Raw genomic sequence first — 23,748 nt, 5'->3', positions numbered from 1 at the left:
TAAGAAGTAGAAGCAAAACGCAAATAAATAAAACAAATATGGCTGGCACGTCCTTCCTGTCTGTCACAGAAATTGGACACTCAACAAACTAGAGAAAAATTGATAAGAAAAGGGAAAATTTTGTCAGTCGAGGGAAATTTTCTTACGGAAACCTACACTCATCTCAATATATACATTCTACTTTAAAAGTTTCTCCTTACATATTTATGCTATATTCTATAAATTAAAAATAATATATATTTTGAATTTGTAAATTTTTAAAAGTTGATAAGAAATTGTTGTCTGTAAGAAGCAAAAAAATACGATTACAATATTTCCGAATTTATAAAAGCAGAAGGATATTGATCAAATGATCCTGATGGCGTACTTTTAATATATTTTCGCTACCTCTAGCTTTCTTCAGAAAATCTGCCTTAGATACGATCACCATAGTTATCTGTACATATTGTCTTTCAAGTTACACAATTTCATTGATATCAATTTTATGATATCAACGTTCAAGTTACTGCCCTCATCCGTATACTGTATGTATTACATGTAATGACTAGGCGTACTGCAGAACTGACGAAATTACTACAATAGTAACGAAGAAAATTCTGCCGCTTTTTCAGCTCCCACCTTCGAACATTGATATGTCACCTAAGACGTACCTGAAAGATCACCCCATCAGTATTGACGACCTTCTGCCAACGTTCTGAATTCCATCGCGGTAGAACTTGGCGACCCGTGAATTGAAGAAAACATCAAGTGCATTTTACACCTCTACAAGGGATTTGAATTGGTGTCCTCTAAAGTGATTGTCCAAGGAATGGAACAGGTGATAATCGGACGGTGCAATGTCCGAGGAGTACGGCAGATGCAATAGTGTTTTCCATCCAAGGCACAGAATGGTGTCCCTGGGTCATCCTAGCTACATGGGGCTTAACGTTCTCGTGTAACAAGAGGACCCTTTTGCGATTCAGAAATTCTGGCTCCAGAGTTTTGAGTTTTTCTTGAACACAGATCAACTGGTGACATTACATTGTTGCATTGATGTTCTGATCAGCTGGAAGCAGTTCCCGATGCACGATGCCGCGAGCAGTCCAACAAACACACAGGAGGACCCTCTTCTGGTGCAGTGATGGTTTCGGATGTTTTGGAACCGGGTCGTGGGATGCTAACCAATGATGACGGCGCCGTGGAACTTCGTACAGGACCAACTTCTTAACACATGTCAGCACCCTGTCGACAAATGGTTCCTTCCTCAGACGAGACAGCAAAGAAACACAAGTGTCTGCTTGCGCTGCCACCTGGTCCGCAGTCAAATGTGGGATCCACCGACCCAACTTGTAGTGCTTCCCAACTTGGTGGAGGTGCTGTCGAATGGTTTCTCCACTAACACTGAATTGAAGTCCCAGTTCCTCTCATGTCTGGCCAGTGTTCGCCTCAATTGCTGCCTGAAGATTGGGTAGAGTCCCCCGCACCCAAATAAATCCAAAAGAAATAAATACCACCTTTCTTCATTTTGTACATGTGTTGGTCTTCCGGCACCTGACGCTTCTTCGAATGTTTCATCACCGTCCTTAAACTTGTTAAACCACCGCTGCACTGTCCGCGTAGTCAAAGACCTGGCATATCTTTTGCCCCGCTGCAGCTGCATTTGACCCGACTTTGAACTCGTCCAGCATACACACCCTTATGACACTCTGTAGAGTCACATGTTCACAAGTTCACGGTGTGACTGAACTACCACAACCAAGTAGTATGTTGAATATAATCACAGCAACAATTGATCTTTCCCATATCTTCATTCGCATTCAACTCACGATCTGGGGGCCAATGGAACCCAGACCTTCATAAAGAGCGACAGAACTTTCTTGGTTACCTTTATCCCTTTGGGGATCTTATGGTACATTTTGTACCATACGCGTTTTCCATGGTACATTGCGTTATTTCTCTTCTATTTGAGCTTTTTCGTCCGTTTTTTTTTTGTTGTTGTTGTTTGTTTTTGTTTTTGTTTTTCAAGTCCAGAGACATTGTAGAAGACATTACGTATGGTTTCAGACCGTCCTGCGTCCAGACATGGGAGGTGATGACGTCATAATCTTAAAATGTATTTTTTCCCTTTTTAAGCCTATGTTCATTATTTTTTGGCGGGCTTATTTTTGAACGTAGAAGATTGAAATTTTGCACAAACATTCAGTCCACCGAGTAGTATTTACCAGATTTTTTGTTCCGATGTCAGTGCTAAAACAGGGGGGGAACCAGAGGGCAAAGGGGTAAAAAAAAAGGGATATTTTACCCCAAAAATCCCGTTTGTCGTCATTTTCCCCCCTCACATACATGATAGGACCACGTGAGTCATCACATACATGATAGGACCACGTGAGTCATACCATCTGAAAGGCCGTTCCATTCTGAAGAGAATGACGGTCGAATTATTATTCTAGGGTAATTAGGGATGTCTCAGGGATTTTTTGAAAAATATACTTCTATATAGGGAAAAATGGGGCATTGTCGGTATATATATTTTTGGCGGGCTTATTTTTGAACGTAGAAGATTGAAATTTTGCACAAACATTCCGTCCACCGAGTAGTATTTACCAGATTTTTTGTTCCGATGTCAGTGTTAAAACAGGGGGGAACCAGAGGGGCAAAGGGTTAAAAAAGGGATATTTTTACCCCAAAAATCCCGTTTTTCGTCATTTTCCCGCCTCACATACACGATAGGATCACGTGAGTCATACCGTCTGAAAGGCCATTCCATTCTGAAGAGAACGACGGTCGAATTATTATTCTAGGGTAATTAGGGCCGTCTCAGTGATTTTTTATCGAAATATACTTCTGTATAGGGTAAAAGTGGGGCATGGTAGGGAAATTTTTTCTGGCGGGCCTATTTTTTCACGTAGAAGATTGAAATTTTGCACAAACATTCAGTCCACCGAGTAGTATTTACCAGAAGTTTTTTCCGATTTCTGCGTAAAAACAGGGGGGATCCAGAGGGGCAAAAGTTGAAAAAAGGGAAATTTTGCCCCAAAAATCCCTTTTTTCAGGAATTTCCCGCCTTAGATACATGATGGAGACACGGGAATGGTACCGCCTGAAAGACAGTTCTATTCTGAAGAGAATGATTGGCGGATTATAGTCCTAGGGTAATTAGGGATGTCTCAGGATGTTTTTTTCCCTGAGATCATAGTGTTTTATGGTGATTTGGGGCATTGTGGGAATTTTTAATAAAACTTCTCCCGCCCTTACTATTCAAGATAGAAACTTAAAATTTGGCACACACATTCAGTATACCAAGTACTATTTATCAGATTTTTTTTTAGATGGCTACGATCACACAGGGGGGTCCAGGGGGGCCAAAGTTCGAGAAAAAAAATTTTCCTCCGAAATTTTCACTTTGACATTTTTTCCCGCTTCTGGTATATGGTATGAGCATGCAAGTGGTATCATTTAAAAGCCAGCTCTATTCTGAAGAGAATGAGGTATGAACCATGATCCTAGGATAAATAGTGACGATGCAGTAGCTGCTTGACTGAAAGTCTCAAAAATAGCCCAAAAAGCCAAGAGCTCCTAAGGATTAAATTTATATCAAAGAAAAATTGCATTATGTTTAACAATACACTGGATTTATTACTACACAAGCAATGCCTGAAAGGGAGGAAGAGAAATACAAACCCAAACAGTGCAAAATTGAAGCACAAGCAGAGTGTGTAAGAGCTATTTTTCTTCAATTTCTTTCAGAATCCTCCGTTAAATTCGCAACGAATAGTATAAAGTAAGCTGGCGTATGGGAAGATACTTTTAAGTATTAATTAAATATAACTTACAATATTCATGTAGAAACCACTTAAAAGGCATTTAATTTCTCCGTTAGTAACCGAAAATTACTTATATCAATTTTCCTTCCACTAAACCATACACAACACAGTTTAACTTGGAATAAAAGTATTTCATTTCAAAATGGAATGAAATTTCGACATTGAAATATAATTTAGCAATGTGTGAAGAATATTGCGCTTGTTTAAGGATAAAAATGAACAAAGTACTACATATCTTATCGTTCAATGAGCAGTGTGTCAAAGCCAGGTCTCTTGTTTGACGATGGTTACTTTAGTTTTTCTAACTCTGTTCATGTCTTTACGATGAACCGTAAACAACTAAAATGTATTTTTTTGCACTTGACTATCTGCAGACACAAAGCGGTAGTGAGGGAACATAGTGACTAGATGATACAGCGTTCACATCTGGTACTACGAGTTCCTGGTTCGATACCCTGCCAAAAGAGTTGTAGGGACATTATGACCATGGGTTTTCTCGGGTTCTCCCGTTTTCAACAACATTTTCACTTCACCAATTCCTTTATAATCATTAATTTTCATTAATCATCCGTCCTCTTTAGCCTAAGAAACATACTCGTGTTACATAAAACTAAAAGGTTATATTTTACAAAACTACGATGGAAAAACGAGCATTTCTAGATGTTGGAGTGTGAAGAAACTTCAATTTTCCATTGTTGTGGAGGCAGCCTTTTCTTATTCCTCCTTTGACACTTCGATTCTTAATTTGAAGTGTATACAAAATACAAAAAGTTAATCCGTATATAAGTGTCCGATTTTAACCCCTTCCCCCTCCTCACAGGATCCTCGTGATTCACACAGCAGGCGAAAGCCAGCATGTGTGTGGTGTATCATGGTTTCCAAGGTAAACCGATTTTGGGAAGACTGCATCGTACTACTATTCCATGCCAAGTTTTTCGTAACATAGGTACAAAAACAATGCAGAGAAAATGAATGTGCTTTGGAGTCGCGACTATCAAGAACATAATCACCATCAATCCCACGACGTTCCAGCACTTCGTTCATCCAGTAAAGAGGGTAGAAAGCGACCATGTACCGCGGTGCTCTAACTCTAGCTCGGAAGTTGCGTCAAATAGCCCTGCAGGGAAACCCTTCTACACAATGTGTGATCTCAAGGCGATTGCACATAGTACAGTCAGCTGTGAGTCTCAAATTGCGTGTCAAATTAAAGCTTTAAATGGTGTTTAGCAGTTGTGGACATGACTTTACTGAGGCCGATCGGAGGGAAAGATCCACTAAAGTTTGTTGCCACACAAGATGAAGCATAAATTTATCTATTAGACTGTGGCAAAATTCGAGCCGTCACATCCACTCCAGGACACGCAAACAACCGTCCGGACTTCATCCTTCAGTACAAAGTAAGTTTCTCGATGGGATTTCTGGTTGTCGTGGTATAGTGGAGTGAAGGCAAGTTAACGATTGGGAAGGTGCCTAAAACTGCAAAATCAACTCCGCATATTATGAGCAACACATCCTTACAACAAGTTTTACAGAATATCTGCCCTTTGTACGGAAATGCAACAAATTAGGTCCTATGCATATCGATAAGGTTTTATCAACCCGTTCTACACAGAAATTTCTGCAACAGATTACGGCAGATACTGACATCTAGGGTACTCCCTGGTCATACCAGTGAAGTAATCTTACATCAGTCCCATGGATTTTTGTGGCTTCGGCCTATTGAAAAGAACACTAGCATCTCGTCAAATCACTACTTGCTGTGACCTCTGGAAAGCCTATCATAAGGAGGAGCTCGAGATTCTCTTCCGTTCCTGTACTTCAACGGAGCCTTCTACAATGGAAGTTACGGTGCAAGGTCATTACCAAGACATGTGGTGCTCACATCGAGGACAACCGATGGTGGTCCTGTGGGTTTTCCTAAGGTACGTAAAACGCAAAAATCGAACACATGTAGATAGAACAATATTTTAAATCGGTAAAATAATTATCAAAATCCATTTGATTATTTGAGGTTTAGTTGAGAACCATTATTCACTGAGCAGAGACTGATACATGGAAGAACAGAGATCTTATAGCTATTAAATTTTGTTGGTTTCTACATGTTTCCACGTGATTGCACTGCGAGAAAACAAGCTACTTTAGTATATAGGTTGTTGTTAGTATTATATTAATCTGATTAAATAATATAAAGTGAACTTTTACATAAGATGTCAAATCGATTTCGTTCCATGAAATATCTGAAAACTCTTAACGAACTTTATCTTCGGAATCCAGACTTCATCTGAGGAAGACATTGAACTTAACAATGAATAAGCCAAACAAAGAAAGCCTTGATGGAACTTGGGGCTTGATAGTGTAAAGATAAAATCATAGGTTGAAGGAAATACACCAATAAACTATCCATACCGAAACAAAAGTTGTTTGTAGAAGTCCATCTGTTCAATATTGTATTTATATCGGTATAAATTATATTTAAAAAAAACAGGAAAAGCAAAAGAGATTAAATTCATACACTTTATGGGAGAGTAAAGTAATACATTCGCAGTTAGTGCATCCCTTTCAACATTTGAGAGTAATACAGTGGATTATTAATCAGTATTTCACTAATAATTACTTGGAAAGTTCGGACACTGCTTTTTCTCAATTTACTCTAAATAGTTGCAACATTTTGATTTTTCAGATTTCTTTAGAAAGTTCTCTGAAAATGTATTTTACAATACTTCATTTCAAATGCAAGTTGTGTTTTATTCCCTTTTCGCCAATGTAACACAATGTTTGGCGAGATCATCCATGTTAATGTTGAAAATTAATCACCAAAAAGCAATCTTGTGACCTACAAGGTATCCCGTATTGACACGTTTTACTTTTTTTTATAAACAAAACTATGTTTTACTTTCTATTATTAGATGGGAGCGAATAAAATGTCTGCTTTGAAGTCTTGTGAGAAACACCTCATCAACACAACACCTTAGTCATCTGTGTAACGTCAGAAACTCGTTACAGTCCGCCAAACAGGTTGGGATACTCAGGCAAGAGGTAGTCTGTTGTTGAACAGTGTCACATAAAACTGCACCAAGAAGAACACACAATTGCGAGTGTTTTTTCTTTACCAACTAAATTTCTGTGCAGCAAGTCGCAGAATGCATTAATGGTGTATTTGCATCAGCACTGACAAATTCGCTGTTGGCTTGTCAAATTTTGTTCCACTGACACAACATTGTAAAATGAACCCCGTGGGCAGCATCTAACATTATGTCCGGATGACCTCTTTAGGCATGATGTGGAAGTGGTTCCTTGGAAAGGTATTTGTGTCACTGAAAACGAATTAGGGATACACCATAGCAGTGTAGTTCGGCGGGTACTTAGGTAAAATGAGAAAGTTGGACTCAAGCGCACCACATCAGTTGACACAGGCCAACAAGAACCACCTTCTGGAGGTATGCAGTTCTTTGAGTGCAAGGAATAATCAGAACTTTTTGTATCGGATTGTCACTTCAGACGCAAAATAGGCCTGGTAGGGCAATCGTAAACAATCAAACAATTGTTGTATTGTAATCAACATCCAGGAAGATTTCCTAAACCACCTCTCCACCCACAAAACGTGTTGTTGCTAGCATGTTGCTCTATGGTAACAGTGATCTATCATGTCTTTCTCAGGTGAAGTAAAACCATTACTGCAGATCATAACAGTGCTAAATTCCATCAAATGTACCGCAAACATGTCCGCAAGCACTCAACAATACATCTACAGACATAGCGTCCCGCAAAGAACGGTAAAAATTCTCCGTGAGTTGCAATGTGAAAGTCTTCCTCAATCCCGATATCTCTTCCACTAGGTACTACCTATTCCGGCATGTGGGCCCCTTCTTCGGAGGGATGACATTCCCTGAGTATTGGCCGATGCAGCTGATTGAGGACTTCCTCGCAACTCAGACTTCAGACTCTTTTCTGCCACAGAATCCAATCCTTTGCTGAGCGATGACAAACGTTTATTGTTGAAGATGGCGATTATTTTAATTAATCATTGTAGTTTATATTGTTTGGACTCGAAATGACGTACCTGGGGTGGTTACTTCACTCGCCCCAATCTAATATAAATATCCTTCATTTACTGTACACATTCAAGTATTAAATAATACATTTAATCAATCCATACGACCTAGGAAAACAAGAAATATCTGCGAAGTTGAGCTTCCCATTTTCCCCGTGGCTACATCCTTGTTGCTACTTCTAATAGTGTAACAACTCTATGTGTTATTCTTCAAACTGCAAACTATTTGAGGCATTTTGAACGGATTTGTTTTTCGTGAACGCGCAAATAATATTTTAAATCACTTTGTTTCCACTCAACCCAAGAAGCCCTGTGAGAAATACCTGTAATTCAGAAGTAATGCAATTTCGGAAAGTTAAATTCTAAAATGTTAGACATTCTCATAAATACATACCTCATAATGACAAACTAGATTACGATCGTTAGCTTATATTAACAACTATCTCCAGATAGAAATTATTTTCGAACTCTTAAGAAATGAAGTATTTTGAACATCTTTATTCTTAAGCAACAGCAAATTACTAAATGCATTCTTCAAAAATTACTAATTTATGTTTTAATATCGAAATTTGATTCCAATTTATTTTGAAAAATTTGAAGTTAAACGATTGTGTGTGGTTTCGTAACTCCTGGAATTAATAATATTGGTTGTTACCATGGGAAAAGCGTTATTAGTCATTTTTGATTATATTTAATCTGCTTGTATAAATATTGTAATTTATATAATATTAAAAATATCTCTCCGTGTCCCAACTTCCTCTAAACCAGAGTTTCTCAACCTGAGGGTCGCGAAGGTAAGCGGAAGAGATAAATATAACTAGAATCTGATACCGAAAAATATTTTTAAATATTATTTTGAATTTTGTTCAGAGAGGCATATTTTTATTTATATACATTTTAAGAATAAGAAAACGCCTACTTAACATTTTCAGCAGGTACAGTGCGTTCAAAAATCAATGTAAATGAAAGAAGTACGATATGAAGGTAATGACAACTGAATATTGAAATACTAGAAAAATACAAATGTAACAAAACCTACATATTGAAATACAATTCAAATTGAAAGCTAATAAGATACCTGAGCACGGTGTGATTTCATTAGTGCGGCAATATCAGATTGAATTTTCGTGACGCATATTATCAAGTCATTTTCAATTGATAAGTGATTTCTTGTATTTGCTTACCACGGAACACTTTAATGCTAACCATGGAAGAAAAACCACTTTCGCACAGGTACGATGTAGCAAATGGAAGTTTTATTTTTAAAGCAGTAAACACCAGACCAGAATATTCTTCTCTCCTCTTCAGCCAGAATTTGTCCAATCTTCGTTACAAAAAAAGCAGTTGCAAGGTCTTGCCGGACGATAATTCTATTAGTTGATCGAGAAGTTGTAGTTTAGAACTCCTTTTTTGATGGCCTCTTCAATGAAAGGGTTTAATATCCATCTTGAACCAGCACTTTCATCGTAAGAAATATTACTGTTACCATATCCACTATATATACAAGAAATGGTTTCTACTATTATAGCAATAGATGGATATGATAAGATCTACGAGTAGGTATATTAAAAACCCCACACAAGCTTATTACAAACCAGAAATTATAAGAGGATTGCTGGTAAGAGGATGTGATAATTGGGGGTCGTGAAAGGAATTAGGTTGAGAACCACTGGTGTAGCATGGTTCACCTCCTCTCAAATTATGGATGATGTTTATATATGGCGGGTGCCGAAAGATGCGTATGATCTGCAGTGTTTCTACCCCTGAAACGTGGCAGCGTCTTTTTATGATGCTGTGAGTAGCGCAATATCCTAATTTTTAGTATGTTCTTTGCTGACGCTCAATAGTCGTGTCACTGCCCGCGAATTGTCATTTTAGAAGACTGTGTGCGTCCTATAGTTGATATGTTGTTTACGTGCATTAACGCCATATTCCAGGATGATAGCGTGCACATTTACATAAATGGAGCTGTTCGGATGTGATGTCACGAATATCGTGATAAAATTAAACTCTTCCTCTAACACACTCAATTCCGAGGCTTGAATGACAATAATTCATCACCTGTGTTCCGTTTCAAAGATACAAAGCCTGCACAGATTTCCGCCTCCATCGACTTTCCATGAAATTGAGTGATGCAGTGTAGTGCACGTGGAACGGTTTAATTTTCAAGTTGCTACCATTCGTTATATTTATGACTCCCTCTCATGTCACCTAAGACAGGTCGCAAAATTTCAAAATCAGACACACTCGTCAATCCGAAATTGATGGCCGTCAGTATCTCTCACGTACAAATTATGAGAGATCCCCCCTTCCACGGACTTTGGTTTGACAAAGAAAGATTACATCAGGGTATGAAATTTCAAAACCAGACAATTAGATTTAGGATAATCAATTTTGAATTGGACAATTCATACACATGTTAAAAGATATCTTACTTTAAGACTAGAATTACAATGTTGTGAAAACTTTACATTCCGTGTTTTCTCTCATTCAGTGACAATTCTTTTTGTGAGAAACAGAAACTGCGCAGCACTGTGAGTTTATGCAGAAACCATTCCTACTGAACAGTGGTCGCCAGCTCTCAATTTCTAGTCGCCAAAGGCGACCTGGCGACCGGAAATTTTGCGCCCTGGCCTAAGATGTATTTTGAATATGAAAGATGATCCAACGAATGTTATCTTGAAATTGCACTTTTTTCAGGAGCTTCTACTATTTTTATCACCGTCTCTGTATATGTATACTCAATGTTGTTGGTTACATTATAATAATTATTTATTTACACGCATACTATCTTCATCTAAATATTTTCTATCAAAATTTATTGTTAAAGCACCAGAGCTTATAGGGATAAATGGATGCTATAGGGTTTCTGTTTAGAAAATTGAACTTTTTTTTTTTAAGTTTCGATCTCGAAAACAATTTTCCGAGAAAATCGGGTCCTAGCCCAGGAACCGAAATTTTATTTTCCCACAAAAGAAAAAATGTTCAGGTACTAGGAAAACAAGTATTGAATTAGAAGCGAAATTACAAAGAAAAGAGCAATATCAGTAGATTTTCTAACAAAAATGTTGTAGGCGTCTCCCTCGAGCTATGGCTTCACAATTGCTCATCATCATACACATCTTGTAACCATCTTTAGCTAATAATGTTTACAGACGACGTAAAAATGTATTTCGGTTGTCCTCTACAAACACACCGAAGTATGGTTTTTCAGTTTTGTGAACTTAATCAATATGTTGACTATATATTCACGTTCTTATTCCTAAAGCATACCAAATTGAAAAGTTTATTTAGGTTCAGAGGTAACAAACTCTGGCTTAGTTACCAGTAACAATCCTGCCTAAAATGCATTGGTGATGTAAGTCGGTTTTACCCAGAAGCAACTGGGGAGTTTATGGAAAGGATGTGTAGGTTTCGATAGTCTGCACTCAAATAGTTCCTAGTTTGATATAAACAAGCTTCATCCTCTTAAATAAAAATTGTTCCTTCCATTGCATTATTCAGTTAGAAATGCAGCTCTGTCCTTGTTTATTTCTGTTTACTTCTACGTTTCTTAAAATGATGCATGCTCACTGTGTTGTGGAATATGGAGACTGCATATCCACGGAGATAAGCCGAGTAGAGCGAATATTAGGATTTATCTGTAATAAACCCTGAGTGTGAAGATTTAGTTAGATTGCGATGTTTTTGCCATCGAAGTAGAACTAACAAAGAAAACCCCATTAGAAACGTTGAGAATACTGATCTCAGGCTGAAGAACAGTCCTTGTGGCTCGAAGAAGTCATTCTGGAAATGCAATATATTGTGGTGAGGGTGAGTCAAAAGATGAATGACGAATACTAAAATTCGCTTGCTGACGGCATCTAGAACACTTACAATGATCTGCTTGTACGTACATGATCTGCTTCTGCTTCTACACTTACAAGATTTAGAGTTGAGATTTCTGCTATTGGTGGTTGTGATTTGCTTTGCTAGATATGGGTTGACTCAATCAAAGTTTTAAGTACGAATGATCTTGGTGATTCTTCCTAAAACTAACAATTGGAGGTACATGTTAGTATACTATTTGTGTACTGTTACTAATAAATTTCACACTTTCAGAAATATACGGTACAGTAAAATTAAACACCAATATCGTTTGATACTTACGGAAGTCTTTGTAGTGATAAATGGGCAATTTCAACTGAGTCTCGTCCTTGCCTGGAGATTGAAATGTATGGAAGACTTTCTGAATTGGAACGTTGCCAATAATTACAGGCATTTCAATTATCATTGGCTGCGACTCACCTTCGATGTCAATTATAAACTAAGAAAGAAAAAACAACAGATCAACTTATTCACAAGAAATAACTTATTCAGTGAAGTTTATAAGTTAATACTACAAATTAAAGTTTCGTAATAGAGGAACAATAAATACAGTTTTATAAAAGAAATATATATGATTCGTCTGCCTAAATCCACGCGCAATTTCTATTTATAAGAATATTATAGAGGTTCGGTGTTAATGAAGTAATATAAATTTCTCTAAAATGTAAAGGTACAAGTTCACTTAATGTACATTAATCTATATTATATACAGCCCTATAGTCCGACATGAATAACAATATCAAATAATATGTTAAGGCAAAATCTTACATTTTTTTCACTTTATTGTTTACTTGCAACTGAAACACCAGGCGTTGCTAGAAAAACACTAAATACACTATGGTCCCTCGAAATTTGTCCAGAATACGTTGTATTTATTAGGAATGGCCACAAAGTTCCAGCTCCACGAGAAACCGGTTCTTGGAGATCCAGTTTTCAGAACCGGTTCCGAAAAACCCTGTACCGAAACCAGATATTAGGATCCGGTTCTACATCTGGATCCGAAAACCCGGTCCGGGAACTTAGAAACCGGTTTCAGATCTGGATCCGAAACCCCCAAAGACTCGTAAAGGAGGCACAAAATAGGGATGGGCACGAGTCGAGCTGAAACTCGACTCGACTCGAAACTCGACTCGAATTCGAATTAATCCCAGAAGCGACAGTCCTATTAGCGACAGGAACTGTTATCTGTCCTATGAGCGACCGATTCATTTACATTGAGATGATAGAAGATGATATGATTCCATCTCGTAAAGTATGTTTGCCTCTGATGTTATTAGCGCCCGAACAACCTTGGTATGAAATATGTGCGTGCCAGTGATACTGTTCGTCAAATATATTTTTCCTCTACTGTGAGTGCAAATAAAACGTATTTTAATTTTGAGTTAGATTTGACATAAAACATATCAAATAATTTAACAAGACAACAGGGATATTTCCATGAAAAGTATATTCCTATGTAATTATTGAAAACCAGTTGTAATATCCCCTTTCTTCAAAAGATCTGTTTTCTGTACTTAATTTGATTCAAATCTAATTACTCACTAAGCAAAGTAATATATTTTATTTTGAAAAACTTAAACGTGTAACAGCTTCGCCGTGAATAAAATGAAAAAAAAAATGTCAATGACAAAAGTCAGCTTTTGAGATCCCTTATATCTGATTGGCTATTCTCAACCAATCCCACCAATTACAATGCAGTTTACTCTAAACAATCCAAATTGTAAACGAAATCTTTAAACTACCTTCTTCACTATTGTAAGCTACAAAAACATAAACTAATTGCTTAATTTGCCTTCCTCCCTTGTTTTGACTTATACATAAAAGCTTGTAGTGTAGCAATCTGAAATAGTACCTTATAACTAGACGAACTGTTAAGTCCTGCGAGAGATTTGTAACTTGTGTAATAATTTCTTCGAATACACCGTGTTTTTAGATTTCTTTGATGTACTCAAGTGGTGAACATCCTCTTTCCATGGGCGCCCGATTGAAAGGCAGGGGTTGCCTTCCTGGCTCACAAAATGTATACGTAATATAGCAAACCACATATATTAAATATCAGATATACCAGACGTGATAGGAGATGCCCTTCCCTAGAAACTTTTCTTCGGGTGCCCCTACCTCTTTCTGATTTCTTTCTTATGCCATAAACATATTCAATCTAAACTTATGCTCCGTATAATTTTAGCATGAAATTTTTAATTATATTAGAATCATAGATAAATACTCTATGTATTTAGTTAGTTTTCCCCTTGATATAGTCAATGTATTCATAGAAATTAATTCAAAAATATAATATTAGGAAAAACGTATAAAAGATTGTTAATGTAATCAGAGCATTCTCATGTATTAAATTCAGGCAGAGCGAAATTTTTCATAGTATATTTTTTTAGGTTCTAATTCACATTAGCATGAAACAAGTTAAAGAAGAGGTAACCTTATCTTCTTCCATTATCTTAGTATGAACGAATCAGTGACTCATAAAGCAGTTAACAGATCGAATTGGTCGCTCATAGGACAGTTAACAGTTCTTGTCGCTAATAGGACTCTCGAAAGTGGGAATACACCTCGAATTCGAGTCGAGTTTCGAGCCGAGTCAAAGGTAGTTTTCTCGAGTCGAGTTAATGTTTTTGAGATCGAGTTTCGAGTTGAGTCGAGTTTGATACAAGGCTCGCTCGTTTAGCTCGTTTTAGCTCGTTTTGAAATCATGGCCTGATTAAACTGGAAAGCGAAAGCCATGAGAAATGAAAGCCGTAATGTGGAATACTTTTAGTCTTGCTCAGGAGACACTGCTCAGGGGACACTGCTTGCATCTCATCTCGTCGCGATAACGAGACCACAATTGATTGTTTTTAAAAATAAAAAGACAGCCTCAAATGTCGTGAGCACCAATATATGTATATACTGTAGTTTTTACCATCAAGGCTGAGACCTGCACGGTCGTATTTCTGAACCTAAGCAGAAGCCCAACCGGGGTAGTGATGTCAACGTGCTCGGCTCGGTTCAACTGAGCGAACAGTTCGAGCCGGCTCGGTTGGGATGAGCCATCGGCTCGGCTCAATTGAGCCGATGGCCAGAGCCGGTTCGTTCAGGATGAGCCACCGAATCGGTTCGGTTCGGCTCAGGTGAGCCATCGGTTTTTGCTGTCTCGGTTAGGTGAGGTGTTGACTTGGCTCACTTCTCGGTTCGGCTCGATAGTAGATGAGCTGTGAGCCGAACCATTCAATCCGTTGACAACCCCAAACCCGGGCTGAGCACCGCGGTGATTCAGATAACTGCTAACTCCAGAACACAAAAATAACAGCGTTGCCGGGGTATTCTAAGATGGATATAGGCCTATACAGGATGTGTCCCATGTAACCCCTCTTTAATCAAATTGATGTCGTTATCAATTTATCTCCTGGTATACACCTTTATGCTATAACCTTGTTGAAGCAGCTCTCACGTTATGAATACTCATAATTAATTAATCAATACGTAAAATTTACCATATTTTCCAATATTTTATCATATATATCTCGAATTACCCCCTCCAACCATAATCATCAAAATTAAATCTCCTTGTCTTTATATATGTGACTGTATAGCTGTGTTGAAATGGCTCCCATTATGAATGATTAATAAAAGGGATAATTCAAAATTGATCACTTTTCTGAATATCTTATCATAGGCTATATGGAGAAATTACTAATTTTTCAGTATTAACATATTGCTTTATTAGTCTGTTTTTCTGTTAGTATCAATCATTATAAAGTATTCTAGTGACAAAAGAAATCATACTTAACTTTAAATTATCTTTATAATACTCTTTCGTAATATTCCTATATTGTCTTTAGCTGTATAATTTTCGTATGGTATTTTTAAATTCCTCATATTTAGAATTTCTTGCGAGAAGAATAATCTCATCTAGTTTCTACATATTATTATTATTATTATTATTATTATTATTATTATTATTATTATTATTATTATTATTATTACCAATATTTGCAAAAAGCTTATTCCGGATAACAATGTTGTTATTTGTATAATATGGGCAACTCGTGGAAACATAATTGTATGCCACATTTTCCGACCTTCGAGTATGTATGATAAGAAAGTTCATCATTCCTATGCAATTCGATACAATGACACATACCAAACAAGTTTCCCTTGTGGTCACTCCACCTAATAACTTAATTATACCAGAAGTGACAATTATCATGATGTTCGCTAAATCCTCTCGTATCATGGTAAAAATGAAATGAAATCTTTAAGTTTCGTGTCCCACGGTTATGCCGGTTAGGCCAAAGATGGAGTGGGTCAGTGGGTCGGCGGGTCAGTGGGTCGTGGGTCAACAGCATATGACCCACAGTGACCCACCACCCACCATGACCCACTGCGACCCACCGACTCAGTATGATATACCGACTCACTCTGCTCACTACATTGTAGACAGTATCTTCTGAAGACTGGTAAATTTGTCTTCGTTTTACTTTCAAGACCTTCATTTTCCTTCGTTTTTCATTTGTTTCTGTCTATTTACCTGAGGTGCATATATCTAAATAAGTAAAAAAAGAACTTCAGGAACTTTTGGATATTGATAATTATTTTTAATTGTAATAATAGCAATAGGATTTATACTACTACTTGGCTTTCGAGACCTGTGAGTTTATAGAGGAGCTATACTGCTGGAAAAATTACATTTTTGAATCACTGTAATATATAAATTATTGTATAAAAAATGAATGTAACTATGTGTGCCTAATCATCACGGTCAAATTGCAAAGTCAAATGAAATTACTTTTGGTATATAGTTAGGGCTTAATCCAAACTGGAATGTTATATTGCTTTCATTATAATGCATAATATCCTAAGGAGGTAGTGAGGATCCGACGTTTTGCGAAAAAAAATAGTATCTCGCTCGCCGTTAAACTTTCGGAACTGAAATTCAGTCTATTAACTCTTTATTGAAAATAAACAGAATGTGCCCTATCATTTTTTTAAATTCTCCTATATGGGGGAGCACTTTCTATATATGGAAAATTGGTAGTGAATTGGTTTGTAAAAATGATTGAAAACGATCGATGTTATTTAAGAAAAACAATCAGAAACAAAAAATACAGTACTTGGCTTTATATACCCATTGCCTTCTACTATAATAATTGCTGAAGCGTATGCTTATTACATGGAGCGCTTACAGCACAGGGCAATCAACCCATAAAGTTGTGAGAAAAATAGGCATAAAATTTGTACTGTAAGCTTAATTACACGGAAATTTTAAGTTTGGAATGTACACTGAGAAAAAAATTGTAGGTGGCGTACTTAAAAAGATAGGTTACATGCGTAATTCCTGTAGTTTTTGGACTTGACGTACAGCAGACGTATAACTGAAAATGCATGTTTTATAATACTTTCTGTATAAGTGTTCCATCTATACGTACTTTCTGTATGAAACAATATAGGCGGTCAGGATCTCACATACAAATGGACGTATATAACATATAGCTGACGAAGGTAACATAAGTATATGCATGTGATATACGGAAAACTGTTAGATGTCAGACATCCTGCAACGGCATGATGTAACATCTAAGGGCAGTGCCTATGTAGCATACAGATAAGGTATGTTCCGTACTGATTTTTATAGTAAGCAATAGGATACCTACCGTATATTTGTACAATATACCGTTGTCCGGAGAACGGATTTTCCACTGTGTACGCATAATTATATGGAAAATTTTACACTTTTTTTTTCCTTTACGTTGGTCTACTTACCTTGATTTGGAACCTTCAAATTTCATCCTTTTTTCCACTGAAAAGTATCGATAATTAAACAAGGAAATAATTATACTATGATAATTTAATTGAAATTCATCGTAATTTGGCACATGGCAAACATCAGTGTGGTAATTGAAAGGGAAGGAGGGAAATTCCCATTCACCTATGAACACTTTCCAGGAACCTCGTTCCCTTTCGCTTTCTACACGGGGTAGGGAACTTAGTAATGTCATCAAACCTTCATTTGTAATTACAAAAATTAAATTTATAAACAAATAAAAAATCATCAGTTTATCAGGCTTTAATTGATATTATTGTCAAGATTCCCTATCGAAGGTGTGGTAGATGAAGTTTCTGTTCTCCATGAGTCGACATTGCCAACTGACATGGTCAATATGGAAAAATGTTGTATGGTGATAGAGAGATGATACTTCTTGCTGAGTATTTCAAAACTGACCAAGAAAAATCGTTATCAGATTTAAGTCTAACAAGCAGATTGTCGTTGAGGAGTTGCAGAAATCGGGTAGAAGTATTATCAATTTCCACGACAGAGTGCGAACGGGGATTTCCTCTTATGAATTTACAGATGACTGATATTAGAAATAGACTAAGTGCTCAAACATTGTCTAACTTGTTGTTCATCAATGTTAATAACCCTACCCTAGACAAGCTCAAAGTAGACGACCTAGTTATTTCTTGGCTGAAGGATGGACATTCCGCTGCGGATGATTTACCACGAAGATGTTACCAACAGGAAATAAACCCGATTTCAGATTTGTTTTAAGGTGGAAAGATACGAGTTACGGAAAATGTATACTTGTATTACTAATGGCTTATTTGTGTTATTCAACTTTGTACCTAATTTTTTAAGTCTCTTCTTTGCTTTAGGTAAACTACTTTGATTAAATATTCATAATAATTGCATTTATGCATACGTGGTGTATTAGTGATTACACAAATTACAATTATGAGCATACTTTATGGAGATGCTCTCACATAGGGTACCCGAGCACCTTTATACACTATGAAAAACTGATTTTTCAAGTCTTTTGTGAAAAAAATACTGTGAACTGAGAAACCATAATCTTTTCCATATTGTACAGGGGTATTTTCCTGCAAATAGAAGTTTCTTTCGGAATGCGTTCAGAAATTAACACTTGAAAGAATACTCTCTTAGTACAAGTATATTTTAGGCACACACTAATTTCCCCCCACCTCGGACTGTTTCAATTTCCTCACTGACAAACATTTTACCATATTATATCAAGGTCAGATCCACCGTTATTTTAACAGAGTGGTGCTTGAGCAATTGACTAGAAATTCAAACTCCAATTAGTGACAATTTCACAGTCTTGATTTATTACAAGTGTAAACTCTTTAATCAGTACAGAAGAGGCCGTGGATCGTGTTCAGAGTTGATGAGGATGGATTTTGGTGAGTCAGAGTAGGTCACAGTTGATGATAGTGGTTCATGGTATGTGGTGGGTCACGGTGGGTCAGAGTGGGTCAGTGGGTCAGTGGGTCGTGGGTAAAGTTTTCATTGACCCACGCCAACTCTGGGTTAGGCTAAAGGAGACGGCAGTGTTGGGCAAAATCAATTGAAATCAATTGCAATTGATCAATCAATTGAAAGTAATTGCTCTGAAAATCAATTGCAATTGATTTCAATTGCAATTGATTTCAATTTGTAATTGACAATTAATTTCAATTGCAATTGAATTCAATCATAAAATTTGCAATTAAATTTTCGTCAATTGTTAATTGTTAATTGGTAACCAGGCAACTGAAACTTTTAATTGTTAATTGTCAATTGCAAAGGGTGCAATTGAAACATTTAATTGTTAATTGCAATTGACAATTGAAACTTGTAATTGTTAATTGTAATTGTTAATTGCAATTGAAATCAGCAATTAAAACTGAAGATAAGAAGATGTGTGTGTATTGTGTTGTCCACTTGTTACTGTTTTACATATTTCAAATAAGGTACTTAAAGGTACTTTCAAATAAGATACCTACCATCCTTCCCCCCCCCCCCATGGGAAGAAAGCCGGGAAACTAAGTATTTTTTAAAATATATTATGTTTATGGTTCTATCCCCCTCGAAAGAACTCTATATGCCCGTCATGCATACAATAGGAATGGGCACCAACGAGTTCGAGCGAGTTTTCTTTAAAACTCGACTCGACTCGAAGCAGACATCTTTGAGCTCGACTTGAGATCTCGGCTCGAAAAATTTCCCCCAACTCGACTCGAATTCGGATCGAGTTTCCAGTCGAGTCGAGCCAATTCGAGTTAAATTCTTTGTGTAGTTCCAAGTACTACTATCTTCAAGTATCATACATAGACAATATAATTATCAATGATACTACTACTACTACTATAATTAATTATCATTATAACACCGTGTACCTGTATAAACATGGAATATAGGCGGTTTGTATCGGAATACTAAAAATTAGTTGACTGTCGATCTCGGTCGTCAAGAAATCTTCAGGAGGCAAGGACATCGGTCACGAGGTTCTTGGTTTGAGTTCAGGAGGAGCAAGTATTCGGGCTCGAGCCAAAAATTATTAAAAGTTATGGGACTCCAGCCAACTATGTTCAAAACTGCTCGACCCGGGTTTAGGGTTGTCAACAGCTCAAGCGGCTCGCTCACAGCTTATTCACTTATCGAGCCGAACCGAGAAGTGAGCCGAGCCAACAGCTCATCCAACCGAGCCAGCTCGAGCCGATGCTCACACGAGCCGAGCCGACCCGAGCTGATTGCTTACCCCAACCGAGCCGGTTCGAGCCATCGGCTCAGTTAAGCTGACTCGAACCCAGCCTATGGACTCGTTTCAACGGAGCCGGTTCAAGCCATTGGCTCAATTGAGCCCAGTCGATGGGTAATCCCAACAAGCCAGTTCAAGCTGTACGCTCAGTTGAACCGATCCGAGTCGGTTGACATCACTATTCCGGTTGGGCTTCTACTTTGGCTAAAAAATTGGACCGTGCAGTACTCAGCCTTGATGGTAAGAATTACAAAAAAAGATATGAAATCTTTAGTTTTACGTCCCACGATTATGCCGGTTAGGCTAAAGGAGACGGTGATGATAGGAAATGAATGAAATGAAGAAAGTGGGAGGAAACGGGAGAACCCCGAGAAAATCCACGAGCACGGTGTTTGTTCACCACAAAGTACAAACTGCGCGAGCTGGGATCAAACCAGGGACCTCAAGCACCGGAGGTGAACGCTCTACCACTGACCCACCGCGCCAACTGGTAAGAACTACAGTATATACTTATATTGGTGCTCACGGCGTCATTAACTTGTTCCGCCACCAACGAATTTCAAGGTACTTTGTTTTGCATCTTTTGTGCGTGTTTTGTGTCGCTTTATGCGCCTATTCCCACATTTTGTGCATCACCGGAAGTGGGTCAAAATGGGCCTACAAATATGGCGGAACAAGTTATTGCTCTTCCGCCACCAATGAATTTCGAGATCGTTTCCTTCACATCGTTTTGTGCCGTTTTGTGCGTCTACTTCCGTTTTGTACGTCGTGGGATGTGGGTTAAAATGAGTCCCCAAGGTGGGACGAAAACGATCAAGAGTTCCGCCACTATTAAATCTCGAGGTCGTTAATTTCACATCGCGTACCCTTTTGTACGTCTATTTCGACGTTTTGTGCGTCACTGGAAGATGGTCAAAATGGGCCTCGAAGGTGGGACGAAAATGACCCACTGCTCCGCCACTACCGAATTTCGAGGTCCTTCCTTTCGTATCGACTACTGAATTTTCGTGTTGTTTCGTGCCCCCATTTCCACGTTTCGTGCGTCACCAGAAGTGGGTCAAAATGGGCTTCCAAGATAGGACGAAAATGACCCACTGTTCCGCCACTATCGAATTTCGAGTTCGTTAATTTCACATCGCGTACCCTTTTGTGCGCCTATTTCGACGTTTCGTGCGCCACTGGAAGACGGTCAAAATGGGTCTCGAAGGTGGGATGAAAATGACCAAGAGTTCCGCCACTACTGAATTTCGATATCCTTCCTTTTGCATCGACTAGTGGATTTTCGTGCCGTTTCGTGCCCTTATTTCCACGTTTTATGCGTCACCTGAAGTGGGTCAAAATGGGCTTCCAAGATGGGACGAAAATGACCAAGAGTTCCGCTACTATCGAATTTCGAGGTCGTTAATTTCACATCGCATACCCTTTTGTGCGCGTATTTCGACGTTTTGTGCGTCACTGGAAGACGGTCAAAATGGGCCTCGAAGGTGGGACGAAAATGACCCACTGCTCCGCCACTATACCTACCGAATTTCGTGGTCCTTCCTTTCGTGTCGACTAGTGAATGTTTCGTGCCCTTATTTTCACGTTTTGCGCGTTACCAGAAGTGTGTGAAAATGGACCTCCAAAGTGTGACCAAAATGACCCATTGTTCCGACACTGTCGAATTTCTAGGTCGTTTCCTTCGCATCGTTTAGTGATTATTTTTCAAAAAGTTTTCTGTGCCTACTTCATCGTCTTGTGCGTCACCGGAAGTGAGTTAAACGGGCCTTTAAAGTGGGAGTTAAATGGCTCACTATTCCGCCACTATCGAATTTCGGGGTTGGTTCTTTCGCATCATTTAGTTTGTATTTTGTACCGTTCTGTTCGCCTACTTCCACGTTTTGAGCATCACCAGAAATGCGTCAAAATGGTCCATCAATGTGTGAGAAAATAGAGCCATTGTTCCGCCACTATCGAATTTGGAGGGTCGTTTCTTTCGCATCGTACAGTGCCTGCTTTGTACCGTTTTGTGCTCCTATTTCCACTTTAGTGCTTCTATTTCCACTTTAGTGCGACAACAAAAATGGGTCAAAATGGCCTACAAGTATAGCGGAATAACTTAATGCTGTTCCGTCACCATCAAATGAGGTCGTTTCCTTCACATTTTTTATACATGATTTGTGTCGCTTTGTGCATCAGTGGGAGAGGGTCAAAATGGACCTTGAAAGTGGAATGAATATGTCTTTCTCTGCCATATTTGTAGGTCGCCTTTGACCCACTTTCGTTGGCCTACAAAACGTGAAAGTATGCGCAGAAACGGTATAAATATGCACTAAACAATGCGAAAAAAGCGACCTTGAAATTCGATACTGGTGGGAGAGTGGATCAGTTTTCTTCCCACATTGAATGCCCATTTTGACCCACTACCATTGAATCACAAAACGTGGAAATAGGCTTACAAAACGGTAGAAAACACGCACAAGACGATGTGAAGGAAACGACCTCGAAATCGTTCCTGACGGAACAGCATTAACTTGTTCCGCCATATTTGTGTTTTCATTGGGAAGGCCGATGGGGGCTGAATTTGAACGTAAACACTATCGGGGGTGTCACTATAGGTCTGAGCAACCCCGATAAATATGGATTCGACACAAATTCTAGTACTTTTACATGTCCCGGTGAACGCCCCCTCAGACCCCCTTGGTTCGTATTGTGAAAAAATCTCCTCTGGCCCCCACCAACCCCCAACTAATACCGCGAAAATTATGAATGTGACACTAACATCTGCCATTTTCTACTACTTTTTACATATGCCGGTAAAAGTCCCTATAATCCTCTGGTTCCAATTTTGAAAAAAAAACAATGCCTCTGGCCCGCAGCCGATGGGGGCTGTATTTGGAAGTCAACGCCTGTGGAAGTATCACCATTCATCTCAGCGACAGCGAAAACTATGGATTTGACACTAATATCGGTCACTTTTCATTATTTTTACATGTCTCGCAATTCCCCACCCCCGGTGACTCCCGGCCCGCATACAATGGTGGCTAAATTTGAAAATCATCGCTAATGAAAGTATCACCATTGATCTCAGCCACCGCGAAAACTACGGATTTGACATCGGTCATTATGGATTATTTACATGTCTCGTGATTCCCGTTATAATGCCCCCGTTTCTTATCTGATGGGGGCTAAATGTGAAAGTAAACGCGGTCTTGAGTTTCACCAATGAGCTCAGCTACCCCGAAAACTATGAATTTGACATTAATATCGGTCATTTTCGATTATTTTTTTACATGTCTCGGAATTTCCCCCTCTGGTGACCCAAGGCCCGCATACAACGGTGGATGAATTTGAAAGTCATCGCTAGTGGTAGTGTCACCATTGATATCAGCAACCGCGAAAACTATGGATTTGACACTAATATCGGCATTTTGGATTACTTGTACGTTTCGGCATTCCCCCCCCCCCCTCGTTGACCCACGGCCCGTAGCCGGATACGGTGAATTTGGAAGTTAATGCG

General features: G+C 38.4%; 1 protein-coding gene across 1 annotated transcript in view; it reads right to left on the bottom strand.

Moving 5' to 3' along the window:
* The window catches only part of LOC145666674 (uncharacterized), a 282,579-nt gene that overhangs the window by 14,333 nt on the left and 244,498 nt on the right, over positions 1–23,748 (bottom strand). Inside the window, exon 8 of the mRNA XM_081734149.1 lies at positions 12,004–12,160. Within this exon, the coding sequence (XP_081590275.1) occupies positions 12,004–12,160 (157 nt within the window). The remainder of the gene's footprint in view (positions 1–12,003; positions 12,161–23,748) is intronic.

Source organism: Thermobia domestica, chromosome 12, assembly GCF_964235325.1.
Source record: "Thermobia domestica chromosome 12, izTheDome1.hap1.1, whole genome shotgun sequence".
NCBI lineage: Eukaryota > Metazoa > Arthropoda > Insecta > Zygentoma > Lepismatidae > Thermobia > Thermobia domestica.
The sequence above is the reverse complement of the archived record's forward strand: the minus strand, read 5'-3'. Positions and strand labels throughout refer to the sequence as shown.